This window comes from Rosa chinensis, chromosome 4 (assembly GCF_002994745.2).
Source record: "Rosa chinensis cultivar Old Blush chromosome 4, RchiOBHm-V2, whole genome shotgun sequence".
Classification (NCBI taxonomy): Eukaryota; Viridiplantae; Streptophyta; class Magnoliopsida; order Rosales; family Rosaceae; genus Rosa; species Rosa chinensis.
The window spans coordinates 13592618-13605301 of NC_037091.1; the positions used below are offsets into that span (position 1 = coordinate 13592618).

The window sequence follows — 12684 nt, forward strand, 5'->3', positions numbered from 1 at the left end:
TTAGCATATAGTAAATTGATTGAGGATCATGTGCCAACGTGCGCATGGGACAAAACAAAACTGAATGTGGATGGCATGGGGTACTTTGGTAATCCTATCACCGGCAAAATGTATATAAATAAGCCAATGTGATAAACTTATCATCCTCACAATCACTCACACTATACTGTTTGGCCATCAAAAATGTGGAGGCTGAAGGTTTCAGAAGGAGGAAGAGATGGTAACCCATGGCTCACAAGTGTGAATAATCACGTCGGGAGACAATTTTGGGAGTTTGACCCAAATCTCGGAACACCGGAAGAGCGAGCTCAGGTGGAAAAAACACGTCTTGAGTTTCGTAATAATCGTTTTCAATCCAAACATAGTTCTGATCTATTAATGAGACTTCAGGTATGTACTAGTTCATGTATTAATGAGTAATAGTTCATCATTGAAAAGCTGTTTACGTTTGTGCATATTTATTATTATTATTATATATATATATATATATTTAGAATATTGTGCATGTATTTATTTAGTTTGCAAAGGAGAAAGAAAGTGATCGAATGGAGCTACCAGCTCAGGTGAAAATAAAAAGCGAAGAAGAAATTAATGAAGAAGTAGTAGCAACCACATTGAGGAGGGGGTTGAGATTTTACTCGACTCTTCAGGCTGAGGATGGTTTCTGGCCTGGTGACTATGGCGGTCCTTTGTTTCTTCTACCTGGCTTGGTACGTACGTAAAGTTTACCCTAGCCAGATAATATTGTTGAATTTCTTAATAAATTAGATCTTTTAGTGTATTAGCTATAGGTATGAATGTGCATGTCCTTCTCAATGAAATATATATATATATATATATATATCTAAGGGGGTAAAATTTTAAGTTTTCAATTACTGAGTGTTTTTCTTTCACCAAAGAAAAAAATCATATATAATATTAACAATCATGTGCACATCCTGTCTTGCAAAGAGAGATGCTAAAAGATGTTGTGCAACCGTGTGCTTTCATTCTTAAGGGTAGGACAGAGTATTGACATTCTCCTCACGTAACCCCAAATTAACTACTTTAGCAAGTAGCAACAACAAATGTGAGGTTTTATCAAATCTCTTGATACTATTTAGAATAATCCACAAACTCATATATCTTATATTATTGTGTCTCTTTTTATTGTGGGACTTCCACGTTTCATATTTTTGCCTTGTAACTCACACAACCCCAACAAACCTAAGATGCAAAATAAAATAAAAAGAATAATATATTACTGGAGGTTTTGTATCCTTGATTTCTATTGCCAACAAAATTTTAATTATTGCCATCTCAGATGTAGACTTAATTATTCCAAAACTTAAGCTATTATTAAAATGATCAACAATATGTATTTCGAAATACCATTGATATTCAATCCACGCAGCCAGTGTCGAAAGGATTTGCTTGAACTATTGATCTTAATAGATTGTAGATTAACTCTAACTTGCAAGAATTATGCCTCGAGTCATTGACATATATATGCCATGAAATTAGATGGTATCATTTCATAGAGGCAGAAATATCACTTTGGTCATCGAACTATGTTTCGCTCGACACTTTGGTCATCCAACTTTTAAAAACTTCACTTTGGTCATCGAACTATATCACCGTATATCACTTTAGTCATTCCGTCAATTTTTCGTGACGCCTCTGCCAAAATTGATGATGTGGCAAGACGTGGACAAAAGAAAAGATCAAATGACAGAAATAACCCTCACTCATCAGACCGAAAAAAAAAAACCCTCACTTCTTTTTTTCCCTCAACTTCTTCTTCCTCGTTCCAATGGAGACACGCAAAATGAACGGAGGCGTGTGGGGCTGATTTCGGCTTCACTGACGATGCGATGTCTTGAGTTATGCTCGTCGGAACGTTGCCCATCTGGTTATGGCAACGGTGAGCAGTGGTGGTAGTTGGAGACCTACGAATCGAGGAGAGAGAATCCAGATCCATTTTGCCGCTGCATTTCCAGATCGTTGTTCTAATTTCTCCTCTCTTGGAGAACCCAGATGGACGATGTATAATAGTAAAATCCAAAATTGTACATATGTTGCCAGGAAAGAACTACCGACGGGGGTATGTCATCTGCGTCATCAAATTGGAGTGCTTGTTATTGAGCTCTTGTGATTTTGCAGAATCTTGAAGAACAAATTAACAATGCAAGTCAAGGATATGATCAAGAACATGGCAACTTTGCTCAAGGATTTCAGGATCCACTCCTTCATCAAGAAGAGGGCAAAAATTTTTGAGGATATTATCAGTAAATTTGACAAGAGTAAACTAACATCGATGCTCAGAGTCAAGGACATCTTCAGCCACCCACTCATCATCAACAGCTTCTTCTAGAACCTAATAAAAAAACTCATGGTTTCTAGTGTAAGATGGAGAGAAAATTCCAAAAAGACAAGCCAATTGCTATTGATGTGAATCTGTGTACTTTGGGATTCTGGGCTTATGATTATGCTGAGGAATTGACCATGAGAATAGAGAAGGCTGTGATTATTAAATCCTCACCTTCTCATTCTAAAGGATGAATATTAATAGTAGTTCCAATGATGTAGAAGCACAATGAACGTGAGGGATTGGCTTCGTGTGATTGCATCTAACAAGGACCACAACCTGTATGAAGTTATGAATTGAGATACTTCAACATTGCAGCAGAGAGAAAGCGTGAAAACCTTTTGGCTTAAGAGAGAGATACAATATATGGATTGACAAATATAGCCCTGCCTATTAGACGTGTGAGGTTCAATTGCCACATTTAAACAGAAAAAATAGACGGAATGATCAAAGTGATATATGGTGATATAGTTCGATGACCAAAGTGAAGTTTTTAAAAGTTGGATGACCAAAGTGTCGAGCGAAACATAATTCGATGACCAAAGTGATATTTCTGCCTTTCATAGATACATATATACATAAGTAAATGAATAATTCATTTTCATCTTTATATATATATATATATATATATATATATATATATATATAGACACATATGGTCCCCCTTTTTGTCAAATGGATACATTTAACGTCGTAATCATTTTCAATCAAAATTATATATGGGTATAATTTGTATGATGTGAGAAGACCAATACTATAAAATTAATACCAATATTATATAATTTTATAGAACACAGGTTACATTATTGATGGTCCAAAGAAAAATGTGAGAAGATATAACATGCATGTTGGCTATTTCCTACTCTTTTCCTTTTTTAATATCCTCCATCATTATCTTTGACAAATTCCTCGCTAAACTTTGAAATCAATAAAAGAAGGTCTTATATTCAAAAAGCTAGAGGCTCGATGTTTTTGGTCATTAGCACCTACATACATATATGTTTATCGATTGATGTACTATGAAAGAACAATATAAATACATATCATTGAAGAAACTAGCAAATGAATGTATATTTTAGTAAAAATTAACATATATTCTCTTAACTAACCATCCACTTATTTGATACATTTGTATATATGAATAAACCATCTCCGATTTGTTAAGGTTTTTTTTTTGTGATAATAATTATTAATAGTGTTTCAAAATTGTTCGAATAATGAAAACGATGCATAATTAAGGACAAAATTTGGATGAGCTCATTCAACTGCATACGTTGTTTTCTTATAAAACTAATTTTCTACGCCTACTACAAATTTGATCGAGAGCAACGTAAATAAATTAAAATGAAATTAAGAATTATTGTCGGTAGAGATGTATAATTCCCATGATGCAACATTTGCCCTATCACTCGATATTAGCACTTCACCCGAGCTCTCAACTTAAAAAAGAAAACCCTAGCAAAACATAAAGCTCTGGGATTTAAAATAATCTCTATATTTTGTTGTTTACCTTACAAGATCGATTCATCTCTATTTTATTCACTAATCTTAAGCAATCACACGGGTTGTGTTACATGCACAGATATTAATTAAGTTAATTAAGCAATTAATAATATTGGTGCCGTGTCGTAGGTTATTGGATTATCCGTAACAGGGGCCCTTGATGCAATCTTGCCACACGAGCATTCAAAGGAGATCCGCCGCTATCTTTATAACCATCAGGTATTGCATCATAATATCATATCACTTCATTTTTTCCATTTTCAATTCCTTGAAGTTTGATTTTGTAATTGGGTCCTTGACCCAAAGCCCCAAAATGAGGGAAAATTATCCCACTTACCCCAGCAAGAGATTTTTGTTCTCACTTGCCCATTTTAAAACAAAATGACAATTTTGCCCTAAGCTAATTAATGAATTTACATCGTGCCTCTATGTCTCTCTCCTCTCTCCACGATCTGAACTCTCTCTCTCATCCCTCTCCGTTTGCTCTCTCTCTCTCTCTCTCTCTCTCTCTCTCTCTCTCTCTCTCTCTCTCTCTCTCTCTCTCTCTCTCTCTCTCTCTCTCTCTCTCTCTCTCTCTCTCTCTCTCTCTCTCCCTCTCATCGCTCTCCGACCTGCTCTCTCTCTCTCTCTCTCTCTCTCTCTCTCTCTCTCTCTCATTCCTCTCCGATCTGCTCTCTCTCCATCTCTCTCTCTCTCTCATCGCTCCCGGATCTCCAACTCCGGCGAGGTTCGACCTCTCGCCCAGGTTCTGCTGCAACTCGCAGGTGAGCTCAACAGCGTCCAACCGTTGTCGCTCTGACAACGACCGCGTCCAACTGCTGCAACGCCCGCGTCCAACTGCTGCAACGCCCAGATTCCGTGCAACTCGCCGGGGAGCTCGACCGCGTCCAACTGCCTCGCCGGTGCTGGTCGACTTTTGCTCGGATTCTGCTGCAGCTCGCCCAAGCTCGACCGGCGCTGACAACGACGACCACATGACGTCTTCGATGGCCTCCTGGACGCCGCCGGTGCTCGACCCAGGCTGTGGCAGAGGAGAAAGGTGATTGGGTGCCCAGAGCTTTTCTCTGGGTGCCCAAATCAATTTCTATTTTTTTTTTTTTTAAGTAACAGGACAGAAGGAAAGGAAAAAGGAAAAAGGAAAAAAAAAGTTTTGAATGTCTATTGCTCTCTAATTGACGTCTATTACACATCTATTGGAGGGCAATAGACGGCTATTGGGGGGCAATAGACGTTTTGAATTTATGTAATCTCCTTGTTTTTTTCTGTAATCAAAGTTTTATTTGTCTAAATTTTTGGAGATTAGTTCTCATTTTAGCAACTGAAAGTCCTATTGGGGGGTAATAGACGTCTATTGGGGGGCAATACATGGCTGATGGTCGTCTATTGGGGGGCAATACATGGCTGATAGTCGTCTATTGGAGGGTAATAGACGTCTATTAGGGGGCAATAGACGTCTATTGGGGGGCAATAGACGTCTATTGGGGGGCAATAGACGTCTATTGGGGGGCAATAGAGGTTTATTGCCCATCTACTAGGGGGCAATAGATGTCTATTGGGGGCAAAAAAACTTTCCGGTGAGATTTTCAGCAAATTCCGGTGGGCGGCAGTAGGTGACCGAAATCCGGCGACCGGTGACCGGTTTCCGGCGAAAGTTGGCCAGAATCCGGCGAACGTTGGCCGGAATCCGGCGGTCGGTGACCGGATTCCGGCGGCCGGTGACGGGCTCCGGCGAAGTCTCCCATGGTTTCTCTCTCTTCTATTTTTTCTCTCTCTCTCTCTAAGTAACAAGGGAGTGAGGGTAAAATGGTATTAAAAAAAAATTAAAAACAAAAAAAAAGGTATTAGGGAAGACTCCCTTAGAGTGTATTGGGTAAGAGAGAATTAAAAAAACTTAATGGGGTAAGTGGGAAAAAAATCCCTAGAAATGGGGTAAATGGACAAAATCCCTTTGTAAATTTTCAAATGCTACCTGTCATAATATATTAATATTACATGAGGTGGGTAGTTTAGTTTGCATTAGTAAGTTCATTCTGAATGAGAAACAAACAAGGCTGACATAAGCCATTTAGTTGGAAGTTTGGAACCAATTATCTTCTAAATAATTATTAACAAATCATATATAATAATGAGCTACCAAATCCAATCAATTGACTTTCTAAATGGAAACTAATCGATCCCCAGTAGTGTGTAATTTATTTGGAGTTTTGTATATATTAGTCACACCCAATTCGCACGATCTATTATCTTATTTGCATGGAATATTAATTAGTATCCACAATCCATTTTAATTTGAAGCTACTGGTACTACGTACTATGGCCAACATTCTCTTTCAACGATTATTGATGTTATACTACAAAACTATAATCTTGCACATCTATTGATAACTGAGCCAAGTGCTAAAAAGCAATTTGCTATATTCTAATTGTTTCTAGTAAGTGGTTTTCGATTTGTATAAACATTTTTTTTTTTTTTTAGAATGATCGGTATAACTGTATAGAGTGCCAAATAGTAAAAATTATTTAAAAATTAAAAAAAAAATTATGTTGCCATAATATCTCCTTTCAGAATGATTGATGACGTCTCAAATTCAAACTTTCTCCTCCTTCATAATCAAACAAATTCATGTACTTTGTAAAGGGTTAGGGATGACCCCACCGACCCTTACTTAAAAAAAAAAATCAAGCAAATTAACTTTGAAAAGGGTGTTGTAAGTTTATAATAGTTTTTATTATTATTATTTTTGAAACATTTCAAGTGTACATACTTGCATTTATTGTACTTTCAATAAGTAATTAGTACGTGCATCTAATTAACCAAAGGTGCTTCTAAGAAAACCTTAATTAATGGTTTGGATTAATACGTACTCCCATCATATAATTGCGACTAATGAATTGCATGCAGAACAAAGATGGAGGTTGGGGACTGCATATAGAAGGGCCAAGTACAATGTTTTGTACAGCTCTGTCCTACGTGAGTTTGAGATTGCTCGGAGAGGAGATGGATGGCGGTGAGGACGCCATGGACAAGGCAAGAAAATGGATTCTTCACCGTGGAGGAGTTACCACCATCCCGTCATGGGGAAAGATGTGGCTCTCAGTAAGCTCCAGCACCTAAACCTTAGAATTATTTCTCTGCAGAGATCAATATTCGAATGCTAGCATTTGGCTTTGCCCACCCTTTTGCCCTACAATGTGGCCCTAACACCTAATTTATATCTTCATTATTAATGTGGTCCTGATGTGCATGTATCATTTGTGTGGTCCTATTTATTAATCAAATTGACATTATAATTCAGAGACAAACCTAAGCAAGAAACAAAGAAAAGAAGCTGGAATGTCAGTATTTGAATTAATTTAATCAACCTCTATAAATTTTTTCGTTATTCTTTATGGCTACAAACTACAAACTACAAACATATTAATTAAACTCGTTTCAAAAATGATGAAGGACTACTCAAAGGTCAAACTTGTGTAGCTTAATTTGTATATATCTGATATTGCTATATATTATATGTTAAAGTTACCGTACATGGTGGCGGCAGCCCCAACTACAAGTAGCTAGTAGTAATTAGTGTCATGCATTATCGAAGTGTGTTATTTCTTAAGTTCACGTACGTAATTAGCTTAAATTCTGTATGGCAATACTTGCAGTTAGGATTTTGGTTCAAATGTAACATGATGGGCTTTGTAGCTCCATATAGCAAGTATATATTCATCTTGACACTCAGGCTCAGAGTTTAAATCCCCGTCTTAGTTTACTGTCTCTATTGAATATAATGAACTTGTCAAACACTCTAACGATCTTTACCGCTCATTGCTAGGAATGAAAGTCGATCACTCGCATACTATTTTGCTAGTTAGTTGACTAAGAATTTATGCATGGCAGGTACTTGGTGTATATGAATGGGATGGTAACAATCCACTGCCTCCTGAATTGTGGCTTTTACCTTACTTTCTCCCAGTACACCCAGGTTTAGTTCTCTTCCATACATATACTTGAGGCATATCATTCATGTGTTACTTTATCCCAATAATAAGATTAGTTTTTATTATTCATATATATATGGGGAGATTGATTAGTTTTTATATGGTGCAGGTCGAATGTGGTGTCACTGCAGGATGGTATACCTGCCCATGTCATATTTATACGGCAAGAGATTTGTTGGTCCCATCAACGGCCTTATTTTATCCCTCAGAACAGAGCTTTATACCTTTCCCTATCACCTGATTGATTGGGACCAAGCAAGAAATCTATGCGCAAAGGTACGCCTACTACTTAAAATTGTTATTACTGGAAAAATAATTGCAATGAGATAACATTCCAAGCTTTGCTTGTGTTCTGGTAGAATAAAATATATCTTCTGGATAAAAACATGGTATATACTAGAGTTCTAGTTTTCATGAGGTCTTAGAAGTGAACCTCCATAAGGACACGTATGGTGAACTAATTAGGTTAGGTCTAGATAATTGGAATATTCTTGTTGGAGAATTAATGTAAGGTTTCATACTATTTCCAATTAATGTAAGGTTTATTAGCTCAACCACTAATAATTTTTGCAATGGTTTCTCAGTTGGAAATCCAATTTATGACATTCATACATTTCAATTTATTCCAGCTAAGGTAAAACAATATTCCTCGTAAATAAATCTGCAGGAGGATTTGTATTACCCACATCCCATATTACAGGACGTGCTGTGGGGGTGTCTTCATAAGGTTGGGGAACCTCTTCTAATGAGATGGCCATTGTCTAAGCTCAGGCAAAAAGCTCTCACCACCGTAATGGACCACATACACTATGAGGATGAAAACACTCAGTATATCTGCATTGGACCTGTTAATAAGGTTTTATCATTTATCTATGACTATTTACTCATTTTAGAATTTAAAAAAAGATGGTTAATTTGTCTTACATGCATGTTACACTACCGGAGATGATTTTACTAATCTACAGTTCTGGAATGGTTGAATTTGTAATTAATGAGCAAGATGATGAACCATTTCAAATTTGTAAGTATGCCCTGGGATTTTGAAGAGCAAAGGCTTACGATGATAAAAAACATGCAGGTACTAAACATGATTTGTTGTTGGGTGGAGGATCAGAATTCAGAAGCATATAAGTGTCATCTTTCAAGAATCAAAGATTATCTATGGGTTGCAGAAGATGGAATGAAAATGCAGGTTAATTATCCTGCATTCAATAATATTAATGAATTATTATTTTCCTATATATTCAGAAGATATTGTGAGTAATTAAACATTTTGGTGATGCATACATAGGGATATAATGGATCCCAATGCTGGGATGTTGCTTTGGCTGTTCAAGCAATCCTTTCTACCAACCTTGTGAATGAATATGGTTCTGTGCTTAAGAAGGCGCACTATTTCATCAAAAATACACAAGTATACTTACTGTATTCATAATTAAACTCAAACTTCTGCTTTTAGGTATACACATATATATGTTTATCGTTAGCTTCCATTAAATGGGTTTTGGTGTGATAAATCACTTAAATAGGTTAGGAGAGACAGCTATGGCAATCTTAGTTACTGGTACCGTCACATTTCTAAGGGCGGATGGCCCTTCTCCACTCCAGACAATGGTTGGCCTGTCTCAGATTGTACAGCTGAAGGTTTGAAGGTACATACCTAACAATGGTTGCTCCATCAATATCTGATGAATATGATTTTGTTTTTTTTTTTTTTTTTGTTGGTAGCTTAACACCAGCTAATTGCAGGCAGCACTCTTATTATCACATATGCCCTGTGAAATTGTGGGAGAAGCAATATCAGCTGATCAACTTCATGATGCTGTTAATGTAGTATTATCCCTACAGGTACAACTTGACCTTGTGACGTCTTATAGTACAATTACAAAGTATTTATGTAATCGCAAGAGCAATGACATGTATTTTATTTCTTTGACTCAACAGAACAGCAATGGAGGGTTTGCATCATATGAACTCACAAGATCCTATGCCTGGTTGGAGGTGATGAATGATTAATTCTTGGTTTTTGAGCTGGTATTTGAAGTATGCTAACCAAGTGTGGAAAATTGGTTTTTAATTTTGGGAAAACCTGACTCTCCTTTCAATATCAACAGATGATCAATCCAGCTGAAACATTTGGAGATATCGTTATTGATTATCAGTAAGAAAAAAATAGTACTTCATTGCTTTCCCAAAACAAAGTAGTTGTGTTCAATTTGCAAAAGAACAACCATATATAATACCAGAGTCACCGAATTTGATTACCAATGGGGTTGAGAATGAGTCCAAATTTGAACTAAATGAAATGCTCTCACATCATTCGGTAAACAAATTTGGTGAGGTGCGGTAATGTATTAATTTGTATAAGTAATGATACAAAAAGTCCTTACCTACCCTTATGAATACATGCAGGTACGTGGAATGCACATCAGCAGCAGTTGAAGGCCTTAAAGCATTCATGAAATTATATCCAGGGCATCGGAAGAAAGAAATAGAAGCATGTATTGCAAAGGCAGTTCAGTTCATCGAGAGCATCCAACTTCCTGATGGCTCATGGTTAAATTTGTTTCTAACCATTTCATCAATATATAGTTTCGAAATGCTAACACCAAAATTGGACGTCTAAACATGAACTGAGCTTAATACTTCATTATGTTCCAGGTATGGGTCTTGGGGAGTTTGCTACACCTATGGAACATGGTTTGGAATAAAGGGGTTAATGGCTAGTGGCAAGACCTATCAGACAAGTAATAGCATTAGAAGAGCATGTCATTTCTTGCTGTCTAAGCAACTCGATTCAGGTGGCTGGGGAGAGAGCTTTCTTTCATGCCAAAACAAGGTAAAGGGGCGTTTTGGAAATCCATGCTGAATTGACTAGCTATCTGTGTTCAGCCTTTTCCTTACCTTTGTTTACCTTTTCCTCTGTTCAGCATTTCTGGAAACCATATATGATATTTTTGAATCTCTGCTATCGTTGAATAAATAGGTATACACAAATCTCGAAGGGAACAAACCACATGTAGTAAACACTGGATGGGCTATGTTGGCTCTAATTGAAGCAGGGCAGGTGTGTGACAATATGTGTGTTTTTCCATAACAGATTTAAAGCTAGGCCAATATAAACATGACTACATGAGTAATGGCCATATGAATTGCACTTTCTAAAAACATCACGCGACTTTTAACGTATTAATTAACGATTCCTAACTGTTGATCTGATAGCATATCTACTGTCGTATGATAAAGAAGTCATGTGTCCCTAGAAATGGAAGGAATACACTCATTTGTGTCCTTTTCTTTCCATAATATTGCGACTTCTAGGGTGAAAGGGACCCGATCCCCTTGCATCGAGCAGCAAAGGTATTGATCAATTCACAGATGGAAAATGGAGATTTCCCACAACAGGTATTTGTTATTGTAAATACTGCACAAGGTTTCAGAGGCATAAGATTACTACCTTCGACTTAACTATGTCTATTTCAACAGCAAATCATGGGAGTCTTCAACAAAAATTGCATGATTAGTTACTCGGGCTACAGAAATATTTTTCCTATTTGGGCACTTGGAGAGTATCGAAACCGGGTGCTGGTACTTCACAAATGTATCAATCAAAGAAAATAAGCGTGTAAATGCTCATATAGATATTACAGTTGTGAGTATAAAACTATGCTCATGTACAGTGTATTAGTGGTTGTGCAAATTTGATTTTGTTTATCAAGACCATTTTCAGAAATATGTAGTTGGGACCAAACTATATCACAGTTTATAACTGTATTGTACAGATGATGTGAAATCTTCAATGTTAGCCTTGACATGTAAACAGTCCCGGATTCAATTAATTAATGCCAAGACAACTGACCAACTAAATAGAGAGAGCATCATCTCGGCCAACCTGAGATTACAACAAATATTTTCTACCATTCAGAACTGAGACCAAACCCTAGCACAAAATCGGGGATGGCCAGATACAACAAAAAATTTTGGGGCAGTCAAAACTGTGAATTGCCAAGAGAAGTGACCATGCACCTAGCACTTTCAAACATTTTATCTACTCTTTGCCATGAGTTGCATTGAACGTCTAGGAGCTTGCTTGCCTTATCCTGTAGTTGTGACCGGCGTCGAATTGTTTCGCCATGGATCTGTCCGGGAAGAAAATTAAAACACAGGCAAAAGAAATTAATTTTTTTTTACGACCAACTGGATATTGGTGATTTTACTCTTGCTATAAGCCAAGTTTATAAGCGAACCATTTGTTCTCTAATTACAGTTCTAGTTCTGAGTTCCACTAATATCTAGGAGATATTATAATATTTCTAAAAGGTCTGTGGTAATGCTACTTGTTACTCATCAATTTCCGGACCGAAATTATGACTAATTACTGCAAAAAGATGGTTGAATGCACAAAGGAATTATATCTATACCTTCAGAAAAACCCTGATCACAGCTTGTACAAGGTCAAAATTGTTTCTGCATGCAGTCTCGTGTATAAAATAGTCGAGAAGCAGTTCAATTGGAAGCAACTTTTCTGACTCTTCTTCATCCTCATCACCCACAATCTGAAGAATTCGAAGTTCCATATCCAGGGATGATGGAGGCAAAGTTTTGATGAAATCAGTAAATTCTGAAACTGCAACAAAAGAAACACATCATAGTTAGCATTATCTCTTCCAAAGATTCGCAGCAATTAACAATCCAACATTTCAACTGAATCACAAATAAAACTTCAGTAAATCCATAGGGTATAGTCTAAAAGATAACATATTTACAATTCTTCATTTCTGCAGATGACTGAAGCGCTTGAAGGAATATTGATGGTGCTAGAGCAGCCTTTATTCTAGATGATTCGT

At 36.9% G+C, this 12684-nt stretch overlaps 2 protein-coding genes across 4 annotated transcripts; one reads left to right on the top strand and one right to left on the bottom strand.

Annotated features, from left to right (window-relative positions):
* The first annotated feature begins 62 nt into the window (after positions 1-62).
* On the top strand, positions 63-11570 carry LOC112200888 (cycloartenol synthase). Of its 3 annotated transcripts, none has more exons than XM_024341898.2 (18): positions 63-390; positions 519-710; positions 3980-4069; positions 6753-6947; positions 7737-7821; positions 7947-8113; positions 8505-8693; positions 8916-9029; positions 9129-9251; positions 9367-9489; positions 9587-9685; positions 9782-9838; positions 9952-9998; positions 10250-10393; positions 10499-10676; positions 10824-10904; positions 11159-11242; positions 11324-11570. In XM_024341898.2, exons 1-18 carry the CDS (start codon positions 184-186, stop codon positions 11456-11458), a joined length of 2310 nt encoding a protein of 769 aa, XP_024197666.1. In that variant the 5' UTR covers positions 63-183; the 3' UTR covers positions 11459-11570. The 3 variants fall into 3 exon arrangements, with proteins under 3 accessions (XP_024197666.1, XP_024197667.1, XP_024197669.1); XM_024341899.2 differs by having other exon boundaries at positions 8538-8693; XM_024341901.2 differs by lacking the exon at positions 6753-6947.
* Positions 11571-11706: 136 nt separating this feature from the next.
* Positions 11707-12456, bottom strand: LOC121052954. The gene is made up of 2 exons (XM_040519153.1): positions 12259-12456; positions 11707-11976 (listed from the first exon to the last, which is right to left on the bottom strand). Exons 1-2 carry the CDS (start codon positions 12412-12414, stop codon positions 11827-11829), a joined length of 306 nt encoding a protein of 101 aa, XP_040375087.1. The 5' UTR covers positions 12415-12456; the 3' UTR covers positions 11707-11826.
* Between the last annotated feature and the right edge of the window lie 228 nt (positions 12457-12684).